Genomic DNA, 17,970 nt, shown 5'->3' on the forward strand with positions numbered 1-17,970 from the left:
GGGGGGAGGTAGGGTGGGAGTGGTGGTAAATGAAGATGAATTAGCAGCAGCAACACACTGCCCTCTGGGGAAAAGGACCTGCTGAGGTTGGTGATGGCAAAGGATGTTTTTAGGAATGTGAACCTCCTTCTTTCTTTCCCTGATGCTGAAAATGGTAAATTAAGACTCAGCATCCCTTCCAAAATCGCCCTTCAAAACAAGGATGGGTAGAGGGGCTTTAATGCTAAGGGAAATTTCTTTTTTCTGCTTATTTAACCAAATGCAGGACTGGGTAGGCTGAGGGTGGTTGAGACTTGCCCAGCACCAGCTGTGTTCGCTCACCTGTCCCACCCCCTTTAACAGGAAGCAGATCTGAAATGCCTGGTTCTTGGCAAAAGATATTCCTGTCAAAAAAGACTTCCATATTTCAAAGAGTCTACTGGATGCCAAGGGAGTATCAAGGTGACACTCACTTGCGTCTGCTGACATATTAAATACAAAAGGTAACATACTCCCTAAATCTCCTGGACTTTAGTCTGAAAGAGAAGACATATTTATGTAAAATGACCTTTCCTTAGGCCTGCCCTTGAGAGTTAATTTAAGGGCAAACATAGACCACAGAATTAATTGGAAGAGATCTTTGAGATAATTTAACCCAATTCCCACTTCACAGAAAAATAAACTGAGGTCAAGCAGAAAACTGATTCACCCTGGCCACAAAAGCTAACAAAATCCTATTTGAGAACTATCGGCTTTACAACATTTCTTTGTGGGTGAGGAAAATGCTCTGTAAAACGTAGGAGGCTATAGGAAGATGAATTACTAAGTAAGCAGGTGTGGAGTAACAGTCAATTAATCTCCTGTATAATATGTCTTTCCATATAGACAGAATAAGAAGGGACCTTAAAGGTTACCCAGCCCCAAGCCCCTTTTCTAAGATGAAGAAATGGAGGCACCAAGATGAAATGATTTGCCCAGCCATTAAGTGGCAGGGCTGGGATTCTAACTCCCTCCCATACTAAGGCCCCCAACGTAATGCTCTAGTCATTCAGCCACGCTCATATCAATCATCCCAAGGGAGCAGATGCATTCGATAAAGAAAGACTTTCAAGTTCTGGCAGGAAGGTGAGCTCTCTATGAGAATTCACAGGAAACCATGCAGGGCTGCAAAAAAGCAAGACTCACTGTTTTTTCCTGGGGCTTGTTTGGCAGCTTCAACCTAGTGTTCACTGTCAGGAAGAGGGTAAGGGTTAGTATGGATCCAGGGGAGCAGCCTTAGCAAGAGAGGAGACACTGCATTCACACAGAGGAAAGAATGGTAACCCAGGAGGAAGAGATCTGGAACATAGTGCCAGCTCTGCCACAAATTCATGGTGTGAACTTGAGCCTTTCTCTCTCTCTGTAAAATAACTAACATTTATTCAAGATCTTAAAGGTTTGCAAAGTACCTTCCTCATACCCATGTTTTGAGCTGTGCAGCAAACAGACTTAGAGTCATCTGCTTGTGGTCATGCTCTTAAGCCCTGGGGTCATGATATATATCCAGGTCTCGGGAGGCCAAGCCCAGCATCCGTTCTACCACACTACATCTGCTGTAAAATAAGGAGAAAGGGGTATGTGTAAAGATAAGTTCTAGGTCTGTTTCAGCTCTGATGTTTTTATATCCTATGACTCTAAGAAGCCTATTTTCTTAAATTTATTAAGGAATTACAAGAGGCTCTTTGGAAAAAGGAGATGATTGGGAGGTGGACCAAGAAAGCCTTGGAAACTTCCTGGTAATAAAAGTATAAACATTTTCCATTTTGTAAGAAACTAGATTCTCTGTCCCCCTCTGCTTCTCTCCCCTTTTTGTGTGGGGGTGTCAAAGCGCTACCACAGGACAAATCTTTCTCTTAAGAGTATCTGGTCCCTCTTACTGCATCACAATTATTCCTAATGGGAACCTGAAAGGAGATGAAGCCAAATTCAACTGCTGAACAAAGATTCATTTCCCCAAAGCCATGTCTTTGAATCCAGGCCTATTTTTACCATACTGGAAGGGAGCATGGAATGATGGAAAGAATGCTGAAGTGGGAATGGGAAAGGCCAGGGTCCAATATTTGCTCTGACACCGTGACCTGGACTACTCACAAGGAGCTTAATTTTCCCATCTATTAAACTGTCCCACCTAGCATGCTGAGAGGATCCAATGAGATTAAAGTGCTACACAGTTAAAACCGATTTCTTTACAATAAAAAGTCATGGATTGGCCTTACAAAATTACAGCTATAAGGAACTTTAGACGACATCTAATCCAACCCTTCGTTTTCCAAATAACATCACACAGTCAGTTAAGTGTCAGAGGCAAGATCAGAACCCAAGTCTCCTGGGCTACTTCAGTTTGCAATTCTCAGATGAGAATAGCATTAGGTGTGGGTTAGAAAGGCCCAGTTCCATCCTCCATTGCTGCCTTGACATGAGGCTAACAACACAACAGTGGAGAAAGATACTCAATTTCTCATTCATTCCCAAGACTACACACAATATTAGCCTCAAACTCTGCCCAACCAACTGCCAGAATTCACCCACATTTCACATTAGTATTTCTTACACAATTGAAAAAACAAAATTCAATAAAATCCCGAGTCATGGTGCTTTATACTTACTTTAATTTCTGCACTGAAAAAAAGAAAAAAAAAGGTGAAAAATACCATAGATTAGCTTACAGTGATTTCATCTTTGTACCCTCAAAGAAAAAGGCAAAGGAAAGACACTGAAATGGGGACCAGCACTCACGCAGTCCAAAAGATAACAAGGTGTCTAAAAATCCAAAGATGGCGCCATTATCATTAACAGGCAACAGTTTAAGTACATAGGAGAAAAAATACCATGTTTGCATCTTTAAAATGAAGCACAAAACCTGATGTGAAATACATAAAACATTTATTAACGTAAATACATTTATTTACGTATGTATCCCATCTGCAAAGGAGGAAGGAATTTTGAGGCAACACTTAGGTGCAGGCTATCTTAGCCCTATGATTAGCACCCTGGCCAAGTCTGGATCACAACCAATCCTCACAAGAGTTAGTACAGAAATGTTCTGTACATTGTGGGGGGGGTAGAAATAGGAGGACTGCTCTCAGAGTCAGAATATGCCAGCATGTCTGTCTAGCTGGGCAGTTAAAATAGTACCGAGAACAAGCACTCCTCTTTTAAAAACTAGACCCCTCCAGGTTGTGGTTCCTTCTGGAATGTTCAGCACAGTAAGTTTGGGTATTTGTCTGATTTTTCCCCTCCCAAGCTCCAGATATAATATAAGTGCTTCTTTTTTTCTTTTTCTTTTTTAATGTGCAAACTGTTACTGGCTAAAGCTTTCAAAATACATTAACAGATATGAACACCCTGTAAAGATAGGAGGATACTGATTAATTCATATCACCCCCTCCCCTTCCTCTTCTCCCACATGGGGGGGGGGTGGGGACTGGCAGGTGGAGGGGGGCAGGAAGGGAGGCATTACAGAAATAAAGAACATGTCCCACTGAAGTAATTCTAAGTCCCTGATTCGGTCCTTCCAAAGAGAGGGCGTGGTGGCTGGGGGTCCCTAGTAGGAGATCGTCCACTCTTTGACAGAGGCGTCGTGGGAGGTTGTGACCAGCGTGTGTTCATCCAGCCAAGCCAAACTGCTGACGTGATGTAACCTATGGGCATCTAGGAAAAGGAGAACTTTGTTTCAAGGAAGGAAGCATACACAGAGGCCCGATGGCTAAGCCTGTATTGATTTGGTTCAGGATTATCATGGCAGCTCACACCTCTCTGGCTTAAAAGGCACTTTCTCATAGCAAACCTGGGAGGAAGAGCCTACAATGATTTATTATTCCTATAAAATAGGGATTTAATAGATGAAGGGATGGATGCTTATGCTGAGTGTAAAGTAAGTATATTTTAAAGTGCTTTGCAAACCTCCCAGCGCTAGCTGCCTCTAGAAATGCTAAGGATTATTATCATGAAAAGGTTCTTCTTGGCTTGAAGACATTAAGTGGGACTATAGCCAATATTTGAGAGTACGGGGTTTCACTGGTCTCCATCCTTTGACAGAGGCTGAAACTCATCTCTTTGAGAGCAGTCTCAGAAATTAAATAACTTGACCAGCATCACATCGTATCAGAAGCGATTTGAACCCAGACCTCACTGACATGAAGTCTAGAATTCTCCCTATTGTACACTTATAATTCTTATGGAAAGACCACTGGAAGTGGAGCAGAAAGACACGAGTCCCAGGCCCACTCACGAATTACCTGTCTTCGCCTCAATTCTGTTCTTCTGTAAAATGGGGACAGTGACCTTGTACTACCTACCTCACAAGGTTCTTATGAGGAAAAGTGTTTCAGGCACCTCAAATTGCTACAGAGATATGAACTATAATTTTCCACACCTCTGGGAAAACCAAATCAATGCCATTCTGGACCAACCCCATTTTGTATAACTAAGTCATGTTTCGTTGTCTGAATGAAGCTCAAAAGTCCAGTATTCCTGCAAAACAATGTTCTTATGTCAAGGAGACCTATTATCTCTGCACCACTACTACTCCTGCAAAGATACAGGCAGACAATCGCTCTGCCCTAGCAACAGGGCAGAGAACGTCGTCCCTTCCACCAACAGAAACCGTCCCTTCCACCAACAGAAACCGGATGACTTGATTCTTCACCCACCTACATGCTGCTCTGTTTTTATGCACTTTCCCTAGACTCTTAAGAAATCTTATAAACCCCAGCTAGGGGTCTTTTGGCTCGTACAGCAGCTAGAGTCCTCTTTTACTGGCAGTTGTTAACCTTACCAATAAACTGAATGTGCTCAGAACTCTGATGCCTCAGTTTACTTTAATTTCAATTGCTAATTGGCAAGCCAGCTAGGAAGCATGAGAGGACGCTATTTTTGCCTAAAGGGTACATGGATCTGTTAGTCCAGAGAGTTATAATAATGATTCAGTGTTAACATCTAATCACTATGTGGAATTCCAGAATGTAATTTATAATGACTGATTTTTATACCAAGATGAGTTTTAACTTGAGAAGAAGAAAAGGATGTTGAGTCATTTTTTTAAAAGCCTGGTAAACCTTTTTATTACTCTTATTGCAACAACATAAAAGAAATAATAATTACTGTTTCCAGCCTTAAGTAATGATTAGTGAAATTTGCTATTTGAGGTAAAAATGTCTTGGGACTATAATTTGATAATGTTTTCAGTTCTGAATTCATATACCACTGTCTAAATTACCATTAAGTCAGTAATCCATTATTAGAGGAAATGCCATGAGCTGCTCAAAGAGAGTGCGAGCTGAGAACTACTGCAGGTGGATGTCTGTTTCTGGGAAAGTCAAGATGACCTTGGCATGGGGGAGGCAGGAGTCTCTTGACTTGGTTTCCCTATTGTGTTATTTTCTTTTCTGAACAAGACTGTTTCCCACTTGGTTAATCCTGAGCCTGGCTATGATACCTTGTGAATAAGATGGAACTTTGCTGTATGCCTGGCTGTTCCAAATAGTAACTATAACTCTAACTTGGAATCAAACAGAAAGAGAGATGCTTTATCCTATTATACCAACTTAAGTCATTCTGTGCCCTTAGGCTTAGGCCCTAGAGGGATCAATCTTGATACACTGTGCTATGTCCCAGCTTTCTCCTTTCATAGAAAATCTCTCTAACCATCGCAGGTAAAGTTGTAACTTTTTAAAAATAAATGAATCTTACTGCTGTAATACTTCACCACCTCTGCACTAGTATAATAGGATGCAAGAATAAAAGATCTTACTATTTTCAATCTAAATTTGTAGGCAACTTCACATCTTTAGCAACTCAGTAAGTTCTTGGGTCTGCCACTTCCTCGCTAATAGTTATGATGTGGGGATAATATCCTCCCACTGGTGGGGAGACAGGAGGGAATTAAGACAAAGTGCAAAAATCTTCTAATAAGACAAAGATATAAAAAAATTTTTTTAATCAAATGGAGTAGGAAACTTGGACAAAATAGGATCAGACTTTTCTCTAAGAACAAGACTATATAAATATATATAATTAGCTTCCAAATGTTTCTAATGGGAAAAGTTTTAAAAATTAGGAATAAGGAATCTACATGTAAAATTGCATGTAGATAACTATGAAAAGAGTAAAATTATTTTCCTATCTGAAGTATCTGTTTGATAATTTTAAGAGCCAGAATGGTCCATTTTATAAGTCAGGCACTCCTCACAGATTCTTTTTAATATTCATCCTTCAGTCTATTTTTGGCAGTGACTGTATCAGGTACAGGGTTTAGATCAGGGGTGGGGAACCTGCAGCCTCAAGGCCACATGGGGCCCTCTAGTGCAGCCCTTTGACTGAGTCCCAACTTCACAGAACAAACCCCCTTAATAAAAGGATTTGTTCTGTAAAACTTGGACTTTTTCAAAAGGCTACAGCCAAGGACTGAGATAATGACAAAAATGGCAAGTGATATGTAACAACTGAAATCCTCTGAAGTTTTGGGTGAATTATGGGTTCTTGATTCAACGTTATTCTTACAGCTCTATTGTTTAATAAGATCAGGATCGAAAGACTTGAGCAGGTTTTTACCGCATGACCTTGTTATTGGAAAATTTAGGAGGCTGTACTAAATTGTATCGAGTAGTCTTGTTCTGAAAGATTTAAGCAAAATTATCTAGGATTCTCTGCAAGTAATTTGGAACCAGAGAAGCAAATATATTTAGGAAGAGCTGCCCTGACAATTCTAGAATGTTCAAGAGATGTTTCCAGGGACCAGAGGACTACATGGGACATCTGGAATTCAAGCTGAAATGTGCTTATTAAACGGACATCAGGAGTGGGTTACCAGGATACAAGGAAAACTGATGCCAGTTAATATTGATGATCATTACTGTATTATTTTGGCTATTTGTCTCATGATATTTATATGGTGCTGAGTTTTCTTAGTTACTTTGGTGACATGCAAATCTCCCCTCTCAAATTAGCCCTTGGTGAAACCTCCAAAGTAGCAATCTCTCACTTGACTGGTAAAAGCTGGCTTAGGTCTCAAGTGAAACCATCTCCTCCCTTCCAGATTGAGGTAGGTTCTGTGCCTCAAATAGCTTTGCAAAATCACATTGTTTTAGATATTCTTACTGCAAATCATGGAAGAGTTTGTTACATGATTAATCAATCTTGTTCTTATATTAACTGGCCAGGAGAAATTGGGCTAAGCCTACATAAGGTCCAGTAAGTTATAGCAGAAATACAACTATCTCCCCAAAATGACCCCCAGTGGAATCCTTCTTGGTTCCCCTGGCTTCAGGGAAATGTAGCCACTCCTGGCAAACGCACTCTTACTGATCTCAGTTTTATTATCCTTGTAAGATTTTGCCTCAGTTGCTATTAAGTCGTGTTCTAGACTGGCCCCAGTCCAGAACTGCTGACAATGACTATGCTAAAAGTCTATTAATAAGCTTACAGATAAGTGATCCATGGGAGACCAAAGGGGGGAATTGGGAAAATCAAAACAATTTCATTCTGCAATTGATTCTTCTCTGTACACCAACCACGGATATTTTGTTTAATTGTTTACGTAATATTTCTTTGTCTGATAGAATTTCTGGAGTTCAGTCATCTTATAAATCACTGTTCCACCTTTACGTCAAGGAGACCATACCACCAACTAACCTTGCAGAAATGCAAGTGAATACAGTCAGTATGCCCCTAGTGACAAGGAAGAAATCTCATCCTTTGCACCAACAGAAACCGGATGACTCTGTCCCTCACCCTGCCTACCCCACTGTTCTATTTTTGACCATTTTCTCTAAACTCTAGGAAGTCTTGTAAACCCCACCTGGGAATGGATCTTTTGGCTTGTGGAGGAGCTAAAAAACCCCCTTTATTGGTAACTGCTAGTTTTACCAATAAATTGAATGTAGTCAAAACTTTATCGTTTCAGTTTACCTGAATTTCAATCAATATACCACAATGAGGAACCAAAGGGCAGCTTCTTTGGTACTGAGAACTTCCTGTAGGATAATAGCCCTCCTAGTTCAACCCTCTCCATATCACCTGCTATACAAATTGCTTTCAGCCTAGGAATTACTATGTCCTGAACTCAGTGATATGCTAGAGCCAGCTTGTATTGGCATGATTCCTTATTAAATTTTCAACATGAGCATTTACACCTCAGAAATCAGCAAATGCTACAACTCAGGGACTGATGTTTTGTCAACTGTCCAGATACAACAGTGATAGAGAAAATGTTATGAGTAAACTTTAAAAAATGTCACGTATATGGTTTTTCTGATTTTTGTTTCTGAGAGCTGGTTGTTAAAAACTTGCCAGCGCACCCTCTGCCCACACTATATTTGAGACCCCACTGTTGGTGGCTATCCTTGTTGGTTGCATATAAATTACCTTGGATCTTGACTCTAGTTTCTGGGTCACTCAGAGTCCAAACATAGACCATCATGTCCATGCCACCCGAAGCAAAATGTTCATTGTCTGGAGACCAGGCAACACAGACGATTTTTGCGTGATGTCCGTAAAAAACGTTGGTCTCCTACATAAGACAAAATAAAATTGTGTGTGCCTGTGTCAAAGGTGTTTGTGCTTCCTATAAAGATCTTGGGTCCTAAAAGGTTTAAGTACACATGTGCCTGGATATGTTTAGGAAATAACTGTCCTTCTACAAGCAGGCTCCAAGCTTGATAAACATTTTTTTCTCCAATCTATTTTCATTTATTTCAGTAAATATTTCCCAATTACACGTAAAAAGTTTGTTAACATTCATTTTTTTAAATTTTGAGTTCCAAATTCTCCCACCTCTACCCTTTGGGAAGGCAAAGCTTGATAATTCTTAAGTACCTTAGCATCCACCAATCAGCTAGGATAAAGGCATCTTTAAGAACTACATTCGAAAGACAAAGTGGAGACCTACTGAGGCAAAGACCCTCTTGCCACTTCTCAGATAATTGCCTGGAGAAGGGAGCCAAGAGATCATCTAGTTTAAGCTCTTTATTCTATAGACAAAGTAGCTGAGGCCCACAGAGGTTTAGCGACTTGCCCACAGTCACACAGCTAGTGAGCATCAAGGGTGGGAATTTGAACCCTGGGTCTTTGACTCCAAAGTTATGGCTCTTTACATTATGTGACACTGCTTTTTGTAACGAAAAGAACTGATGATAAGGAGAAGTAATAGGGAAAAGAATCATTACTTAGAAAACCATGCACAGTACTTGTTCAAGTCCTAGAAAATCTCAAAGCCCATAAATGAGCAACTTGGAACGTACCACAGCTTGGGTACAAGATTTTGGTGGCCATACCCATCTGGTCCAACCTTTGGGTTAGCAGAAAAAACAGAGGCTTTGGAGCCAGAGGAACTGGGGTCAAAATCTAGCTCTGTCAGTGGGCCTTTGTCTGCTCCACCTGTAGGATGTGGAGGCTGGGATGACCTCTAAGACCCTTTCCCAGCTCTAACACTCCAGGGTCCTATTGGATTATTTGAGAACTATGTTGTAAGAAGGATCTTGCTTATGATATATCATTGATATCACCAGAAAAACTAGTACTAATGTCACAGCATTAATATCTATAGTATCAAAATATAGTACCTGTTATAAAGTTACTTCCCTCATAGCACTAAATTGTGTTTAAAGGTCATGCTACTGAATATTAGTAAGAAATTCTTTTCCTAAGAGGAACTGTGCTCATCTATACAGACTCACGTTATCCCCTCTGTGACCAGCACAGGCATTTGGAAGGGACAGGCCCTCACTGTGTGTACCAAAATTCAGCACCGGCTTTCCCACTGAGTAATAAAGGGTTGAAATGCTGCCTTAAGAGCACCTTGTTCAAATTTCCTCATTTTGAGGATGTGGAAAATAAAGCCCAGGAAGGAAGCGAATTACCTAAAGTCATATAGTATCAAAACAAGGCCTTGATTTCTAACTCAGGACTCTTTCTATTTTTTCCACTTTTTTCACACTGCCTCCCTGGTTCTTTCATTGTCTCACAACTATACATATTCTCTCTGTGTTTCTTCAGGAGAGGGGATTGATCTCCAATGACAGCTAGATATTCATTTAATCAACCCACAAACACTCAAGTGTCTTCTATATGCAATGCACTGAGCTGAGTTCTAGAGGGAGGCAAAGATAAAAAACAAATAGGCTCTAAACTCCAAGGGCTTCAATGTGGAAGATCCATTCATTCAAGAAACGGTTACTAAAGGCTTCTTTTGTATAGAACACTGGGCAAGATGCTGTGGGGAAAAATGAAAAAATAAAAGATCATTCTTTATACTCCAAGAGCTTAAGATCTGGGGTGGTGGTGGTGGCAGGCCTCATTTATTTAAGAAACATTTCTCAAAGGTCTCTTTTGTGTGGAGTACTGAGGTAGGTGCTTTGTGGAGGAAAATAATCCTGTTCTAGTGAACTCCTTGGGGAGATAAGCAATGTATTCATGCCAATATAATGCAAATGTGAAGTCTTTTACAAAGAAGTACCAAATGTGAAGATCAGATGAAACAGAGAGCAGGTGCTAAGTCATTGCTAAAATCATTAGACTACGGCCACAGTACTGATCAAAGTCTGCTGGCTAACTAAGAACTGAACCTGTAACCTGAGGCCTCGTTCAAAGGAGCTGACCAGAAGATGAATCCACAACCTGGAGTTTCAAAGGGTATTGTATCTGTCCTCCTGCACTGGAGGAAGTAGCCCATGCCAACACCACCCATTTTCAGCACTAGGGAAGGGGAAAAGAATCCCCATTTGCCATCCCTTACCGAGTAACCGTCAGCCACACTGAAGACTGTGACTACTTTACTGGCATCACAGACAGCAAGGAAAGCACCATCGTGGGAGTAGGCTAGGTCTGTCACAGGCCCCTTTGCCTCAAGAAGCTTATCTTCATGTTTCAACGTCGTTCCTTGGATGGAGTACAAACGGACGTTCCCATCCTAAAGATGAGTTAACAGAGAGGATGGTAACCAACAAAGCATAACCAGAAAATGATTCCCTAACTACAGATCCCAATGGAGGAGAAGAGGGCAGGGCAAAGAAAAAAGGGGGAGGAATCCTGATAGCTGATGACAGTCTAGTTCACTGGAACACTGAGTCCTACAGTACATGTCTGCCCTTGGACTGGTAGATAATCAGAGAGCTCCAATTTCTGTTGTTCTGCAGTTTCGGTTAAGTCATCAAAGTGCTGCTTCTATTTTACAATTAAGGAAGTGACTTCCAAGGCCATAACGACACTAAGAAACATTAATAGGGCACTTCAGAACTATTTTCTCATTAGATCCTCACAGCAACCCTAGGGAAGTACTGTTAGCTCCACTGTATGCATGAGGAAACTGAGATAGAGATACCGGAAGCTGATGTTAGAGACAGTGGTTGAGTGATTTGCCCAGGATCATACAGTTAAAGTATTGGAGGCTAGATCTGAACCCAAAACATTCAAGTTTTAGAGCTTGATCCACTGTGCCATTTAGATGTCTTAATGGTAAAAGGGAGACTAGAACTCAGGTATTATGGACCTAAGGAACCCACAGAAGATGAAGCTAGGCTTCTAGTAATTAACAATGAAAGAAAACCAAGCCAAACAGTCAAAAAAAAGTCCATGGGCTACTTCACCTTGCCCTGCTGGGTTTATAGCAAATAGTTAAAAATAATTCTCTCTTTAGACAGTTAAATAAAAATAATGTACTTTATCTCTTTATAGGAAAGGAAAACCAGACAGAAGAATAGATTTTAGAACTATTTTAGGCCAGGTAGGTGGCTTTCAGGCCATTATCTACCTTCTCTAAGCAGTAGTTCCCATCTGAAAAATGGAAATGTTTCATTACCTGATTTGCACGTTTTCTGTGTAGTTGAAATGAGAACACAGATGCAATATTCTAAAAGTCTAAGTTTATTATTTTCTCCCACGAAGACACACACCCTTTGCTTTAGACAAGGGGGGCTTTTCATTGTTTTTATGGTGGGGAATCTATCTCCTATGATAACTTATTCAATCACCAGATGCTATAACCATTCTCACTTCTCCCTAGTAACAAGACCCTTCCGCTACAACCTAGAATGCTACCTCCCCACCTAGCTCAATCCAACCCATTCCTCAAGAAGCCATCTTGATAGCTTCCCTCCTTCCTGAAGGATTCTTCTAGCCTAAGACCCTCCCTTTTCTGAAACCCTCCTGCACTGGTTGAACTACCCAGTGCTCCAGCTCTGCAGACCTCCTTCATTTCAATCGGACAAAGGACTCTCCAGGTATGACTCTGGGCTCCCTCCTTCCTCTATCACCTGACATATAAGAGGGACCTAACTGAAGCCAGTTTGACTGAGAGAAGAGGCTAGGCAAATGACAATCCAAATTTGTGATGAGCCCTTTGGGTCAGAATAAGTAGTTCAAAGGAAGTTTTTAAGAATACATAAAACAGATAGGGTGAAGGAAACATAAAGGGGTAATCTTATATGTTGCTGCACAACGAAATACAGTGAAAGTTTATTAAATCTCAGGAGTTTAGATCCAGGGCAATTCCCATTACTCATCAAGCCAGGGGCTTACTTACCTCTCCCGAGCATATAAACACTATAAACAAGATTGCCAGGGGTGGGGGAAGTGACTACCCTGTTTATAACAACTGTACTTTTAAAAAAGAACCTCAAGAGTCTTTTCTTTAAAGTACCAGCAGTCAGCCTGCCAGTGTGTGTGTGTGTGCACTTGATGGCTATCTGTTCATTAATACCAACTTGGGTATAAAGCCCTAGCATCTCATTAGCTTTAGTCTCTTGCTGAAGTTGAGTTAATGCTAGAAATAAAACTGCATTCCTTTAAACAACAAATTTAGTTTTAATTCCCCCATTCAGTTTAATCTTGATGGACCATGGGATTTCATGTCCTTTCCTGAACATAACCTGCACCCACGCTAATTCTCTATGTTGCAGAGGTGACCTTGGGTCTTGGAAGGTTAAGCCAGCCCAAGCCAAGGTCCAGCAGCTCCGAGATGAAGTAGGAAAGGCTCTAGGGTAGAGAGCCCAACCTTCATCCAAAGGCCAGCTTCCCTAAGTTCAGAGAGGCTCACCAATGGAGGGTTGGTTGATGACCGTGTGATACAGGTGTTTGGGCCAGGAAGCTACCAAGGTATGGAAGGGGTGGCATCTACACCCAAACCAAACAAAGAAATCACAGAGGATGATAACAGTGACAGGATGGTTGAGTGCTTGTTCTTAGGCCCCACTTCCAAAGATCCCATTTCTCACTAGGCTCAAAACACCATCCCCGACAGTTTTCTCCCCACCCCAAGGACAACATGCCCGGCAACAACTCATGAGTGGGCCCCAGTGAAGATAAACTACCTTTCCCCACAACTGCTCAAGTGAACCCCAGTAAAACATAAGAACAAGTTGCCACAGAATTATCATATGTTGATTTCCCAAGTTATCATATTCAATCCAGAGATCAAGCTGTAGACATCAGCTTTCAAAGTTCTCTCACTACAGATGTAACAGACCAAAAATATGCCCCTTAGAAATGCCTTCCCCTGGGTTGTAGCAGCGAATAAGAACAGTGACCAAAGTTGCATGTTATCACCTAATTAGCATACCTGCACATAATCCACTACACTTTTCCTATGTAAGCTTTTGCATCATTCCTGTTAAGTCACAAGTTCCTTAAAGAGCTCTGCCCACCATACTGGAGTTACAATAAACCTTTGCCAAGCTGACTTAAAGAATGCTTGAGTCTGTGAATTCATTCCAGACGATCCTGTCCAATACTCTGGTTCTTGGGGGGTCCTGAACCTCTCAAACCCCATCAGTAGAAGCTACTTCTGACGGTTATTGTGATGAACAAATGAGATGTGCTTAGCACAGTGCCTGACATATGGTGAATGCTACATAAATGTTAGCTGGTATTATTATTACCTTTAACATCTTTCTTAAACACTGCCATGTCAAAGGTTAGTCAGTCAGTCAACAAGTATTAATTAAGCTCTTATGATGTACCAGGGCACTGTACTAAGCACTGGGGAGATTTTAAGAAGGGTAGAATTGTCAGGTGATAGTCAAGGTAAACAAAGAGTCCTACTGCTCCGCCCACAGCTGCGGTGCTTCCTGACGGGTGTACAGCTACAACTTCTGGTTCATAGCCGAGATTATCAATACTGAAGCATTTCTTCTGATCCTTCATTAAGACAATCTACAGGAGAAAGAAATAGGAAGTTTAAGTATTTTCTAATTTAGCTCTGAGTCCAACTACAAGGTCAATCAATCTTAGCCAGAAAATCTAAACCACCCATACAAATGTATGCCAACTCCTTTTGTTTGTCTAAAAGAGGAGACTCTAGAGCCCAGGAAACTTGATTTCAAGTCTACCCATTCCACTGCCCTCTTAAGAAACTGCTCACCAAACAAGGAGTACTCATTGAGTGCACAGAAAACAAAAGAATGTGTGTGTGTGGTCTGTGTGTGCTGAAACAATCCAAGGAGGCAGTACTACCCTGGAGTACAACTGGGGGATGTTGGAAAAAAAAATAAGGGGGGAGTGGAAAGAGAAGGTAAGAAAATTTTGAAAAACTATCTGTATGTGTTTCATCTCTTATACAAGAGAGTTAAAGTCACAGTGATTACATTATCTTCCAAATAAACACACAAAATGCAAGTGATAGTAAATCAGTGATCAAGTCTGCTGATAGGTCTTTAGAAGCAAGTGTTGGCAGACAAGCGTGCCAAGCATTGTCAGGAAGTCCAGCATGCATTAGCAGGAATATGTGTGTGTAATGACTTGTTTACAATGTGATACTATCCAGCTACATGATACAACAGTGCATCACATTATAGGAATTTCAATGCAGAAAAAACCCCACAAATTTACAATAAATTATTAAATTTAAGATGCATCATTAAAAATTTTTTATATATTTTTTGAATTGAAGCATATTTTTAAAAAAATGTCAATTAAAGTAGATTTCCAGGGCAGATGCTGAGTAGTTATTTTTTTTTTTTTTGTAAAGGGGACAGTAGGCCAAATAAGTTTGGGAACCTCTCTCCTACACCCACAAAGACACAACCTAGAAGCATGGTGGAGTACAAAGAGAAAGGAGCTGAGAACCAGGAGGCTTAGGTTCAAGTCTTAGTTGTTAATTACTATCACTGTGACCTAATCAAATCCTTTCTAGGCTTGCTTCTTCCTCCTCTTCTCAATTACCAACCTATAGAGAGGGCTTTGAAGTTTTCAAAGCACTTCACAAACATGAGCTCACCCAAGCCTCATGACAACGCCAAGGTGGGAACCTCAGGGGTTGCCTAGTCCTATTATTCCACAGATGAGAAAATGTGAGGCTCAGATAGGTTCCTTCAGGATTGCATTCACTCAATTTTAAAAATGTAACGTTACCTATATTTTAGTTTTGTCAAATGCCTCCCAACTACATTTTAATCTGCTGCAGATTAAATGCTGCTTGGTACTCTGGGGTACATGACCCTGGTCTCCCAGCTAGCGAGGTTCAGATTTAAGATTTAAACCTAGATTTTCCTGATTTCAAGGGCACTGCCCGGACTGCTATGTCACACTGTCCTGATCTGTATACAGTATGAAAGGCCTAGACTTAGACCAAGTTTCTTAACCTGGGGGAATGCATTAAGTTAAAAAAAATATATACATATATATATATATATATATATATATAAAACCTTGGCAATGCAGCTGGCTTTCTTTGTAATCTTCTGTTTTATTTTTAAGAAGTATTTTTCTGAGGTGGTGTTCATGGTCTTAAGAACCCCCTGGACATGATGATTCTTTATGATACCCTCCCTGGTGTTTATATTCTATGATACTATTGAAAAAAAAATGAAACACAGTATAATGTATGTATGATCACAAGCACTTCATCTCCTTAAATGACAGAACTTGAGCTTAAATGCCTTCCCTTAGTTCATCTCAGCAGCATTCTCCCTGAATGTAAATTAGATCTGTGACATACACCCAACAGTTATTGGTAGGCATGCTGCCATGTACCTATTATGGTGTCCACTATACTCTGTTCACGTTCATACCTGAGTTGGGATTTAGCACAGTCATAGCAGAGAGAGAGAGAAAGAGAGAGAGAGAGAGAGAGAGAATGCATAAACTGATCAACAAGGTGAAGACTGTATACAAAATAGAATGACTTTAACGCCAGAATCAAATGACTTTATTGTGAGAATCAGGAGAACTAAGCAGATTCTATTGTACAAATGCCAACTCCATCTTGTGCTGCCATATGTATTCTCTTTCATTTTGTTCTTTTTCTGCTATCCATCCATGGGAAACCATACTATATAAACCATCTATTGTTGTATACATGCAGGTGGATGCAATTTAATCAACCTCTTTCCATTTTATGAAGAGAAGACCCTGAAACGTATTCGTGCCCCCTCCCAACTCTACCAAAATTCACTCTTTCCCCCTCTCAACTTGGAAAGTCCCTCATTTTTCCTCCAATTAGAAATCAGATTACTTAATTTTGTATCCTGGCTAATTGCTTTACTATAATTAATTGGTCTTATTTGATTGTTTTTAATGTATAAAAATCTGCTTCACTCTGTATTCAGGGTCTTTGGACTGACTGCAAGTCCACTGACCCATTTATTCTGACTGCCTAGCTAATCAATTACTTTTGCTCGGATTGTTTCCTTAGTTATTATTAATTACCACAGTACGTGTATCTTGCTCTCAGCCATGACTGTACTAAATCTTAAGGCAAGCATGCAGATGATGAGTGTGTATGTATATGTGTATATTCCTACTCTATGCTGTGACTGTGCCAAACACGTGTTATGTGCTACAATATAAAGGTGCTATATAAAAATGCGTATACAAGGACATGCATACATATGCGTGAGTGAATAAGCGTGTACACACTCACATACACCTGTCTCTTTCTTGAATTTGCCTTCTCAGAAAGCCAGTTGCAAAAGCAGTTTTCTCCACTATCTATGAAATGGAAACCACTCTCAAACTGCTATACACTTTTACTAAGGAGCAGAGACAAGTGCCTTAAGACAGGCTGATTCCAGGCTGCTCCACTGAAATGCCCTCTGAGGATCCAGGCTTTCTAAAATGTTCATGGCTCATTCAGGGGCCACACTGATAAATGAGGAGTTCAATCCTTAGGGGCTGAATAAGGTACCAGCTGCCTTCCTTCTCCATCCTGCCCCTCACCAAACAGGACTTCAGAGTTGGAAGACTATTCTACACCAGAAATGGAGAAAGAATCCCCATATTTAACACATGACAAGGAAGCATCTAACCTTTCCTTGGAATTTCTCCAAAAAAGAGAAGCCCAAGGGACCCTACTCCACTTTTGGAAGATTCTAATTTTTAGGGAGTTTTTCCTTACATCAAGCTTATATTTTCCTAGAGTAAGTGGCAGGGCTAAGGTTTGAACCCAGGTTGGTTGACTATGAATCCACTGCACTCTTTCTCCTCTACATTTGCCCTACATCTGCTACAGAGGTGAAAATCCAGCCTAAGGTAAGTCATCTTGGGCTCCATTCAAAGGATCTTAGAACAGGGGTTCCCAAGCTTTTTTTTGCTACTCATACCCTGGGCTTTCACTTAACATTCCACATGTTCATTCAATATGAAAGGAATACTTTACCACATACATAAATTAGATGTTTTGTGAACCACTCTTAGGAGCACCAAACTATACATATTAGTTAATATAATTAACTGTATATATTAATTTAAACATTTTTGCAACTTCATTGACTGAAAATCAGTATTTTAAAAATTTAATTGAATTCAAAATTAATTTAAATTTGATAAAATTTAAATTATATTTATACAGACAGACACAGACACACAGACACACACTCTCTTACATACTTTGATATACTGAAAAGAGCCCTGGCTAAGACTTACCTGTCCAATGCACACAACTACTGTGTAGCCTCCAGGCCCAACGGCTAAACATTTTGGTTGAATATCCAGCTTTACTACACTCTGTCCACTGTGAAAAAC

The 17,970-nt window shown here is 40.4% G+C and overlaps 1 protein-coding gene across 1 annotated transcript in view; it reads right to left on the bottom strand.

Annotated features, from left to right (window-relative positions):
* Positions 1 to 2,610: 2,610 nt before the first annotated feature.
* The window catches only part of WDR1 (WD repeat domain 1), a 57,675-nt gene continuing 42,315 nt past the window's right edge, over positions 2,611 to 17,970 (bottom strand). Inside the window, exons 11-15 of the mRNA XM_072620229.1 lie at positions 17,872 to 17,959; positions 14,053 to 14,163; positions 10,751 to 10,924; positions 8,383 to 8,527; positions 2,611 to 3,669 (exon numbers count right to left, since the gene is read on the bottom strand). Coding sequence (XP_072476330.1) covers positions 3,563 to 3,669; positions 8,383 to 8,527; positions 10,751 to 10,924; positions 14,053 to 14,163; positions 17,872 to 17,959 — 625 coding nt within the window. The 3' untranslated portion in view covers positions 2,611 to 3,562. The remainder of the gene's footprint in view (positions 3,670 to 8,382; positions 8,528 to 10,750; positions 10,925 to 14,052; positions 14,164 to 17,871; positions 17,960 to 17,970) is intronic.

This window comes from Notamacropus eugenii, chromosome 6, assembly GCF_028372415.1.
Source record: "Notamacropus eugenii isolate mMacEug1 chromosome 6, mMacEug1.pri_v2, whole genome shotgun sequence".
Classification (NCBI taxonomy): domain Eukaryota; kingdom Metazoa; phylum Chordata; class Mammalia; order Diprotodontia; family Macropodidae; genus Notamacropus; species Notamacropus eugenii.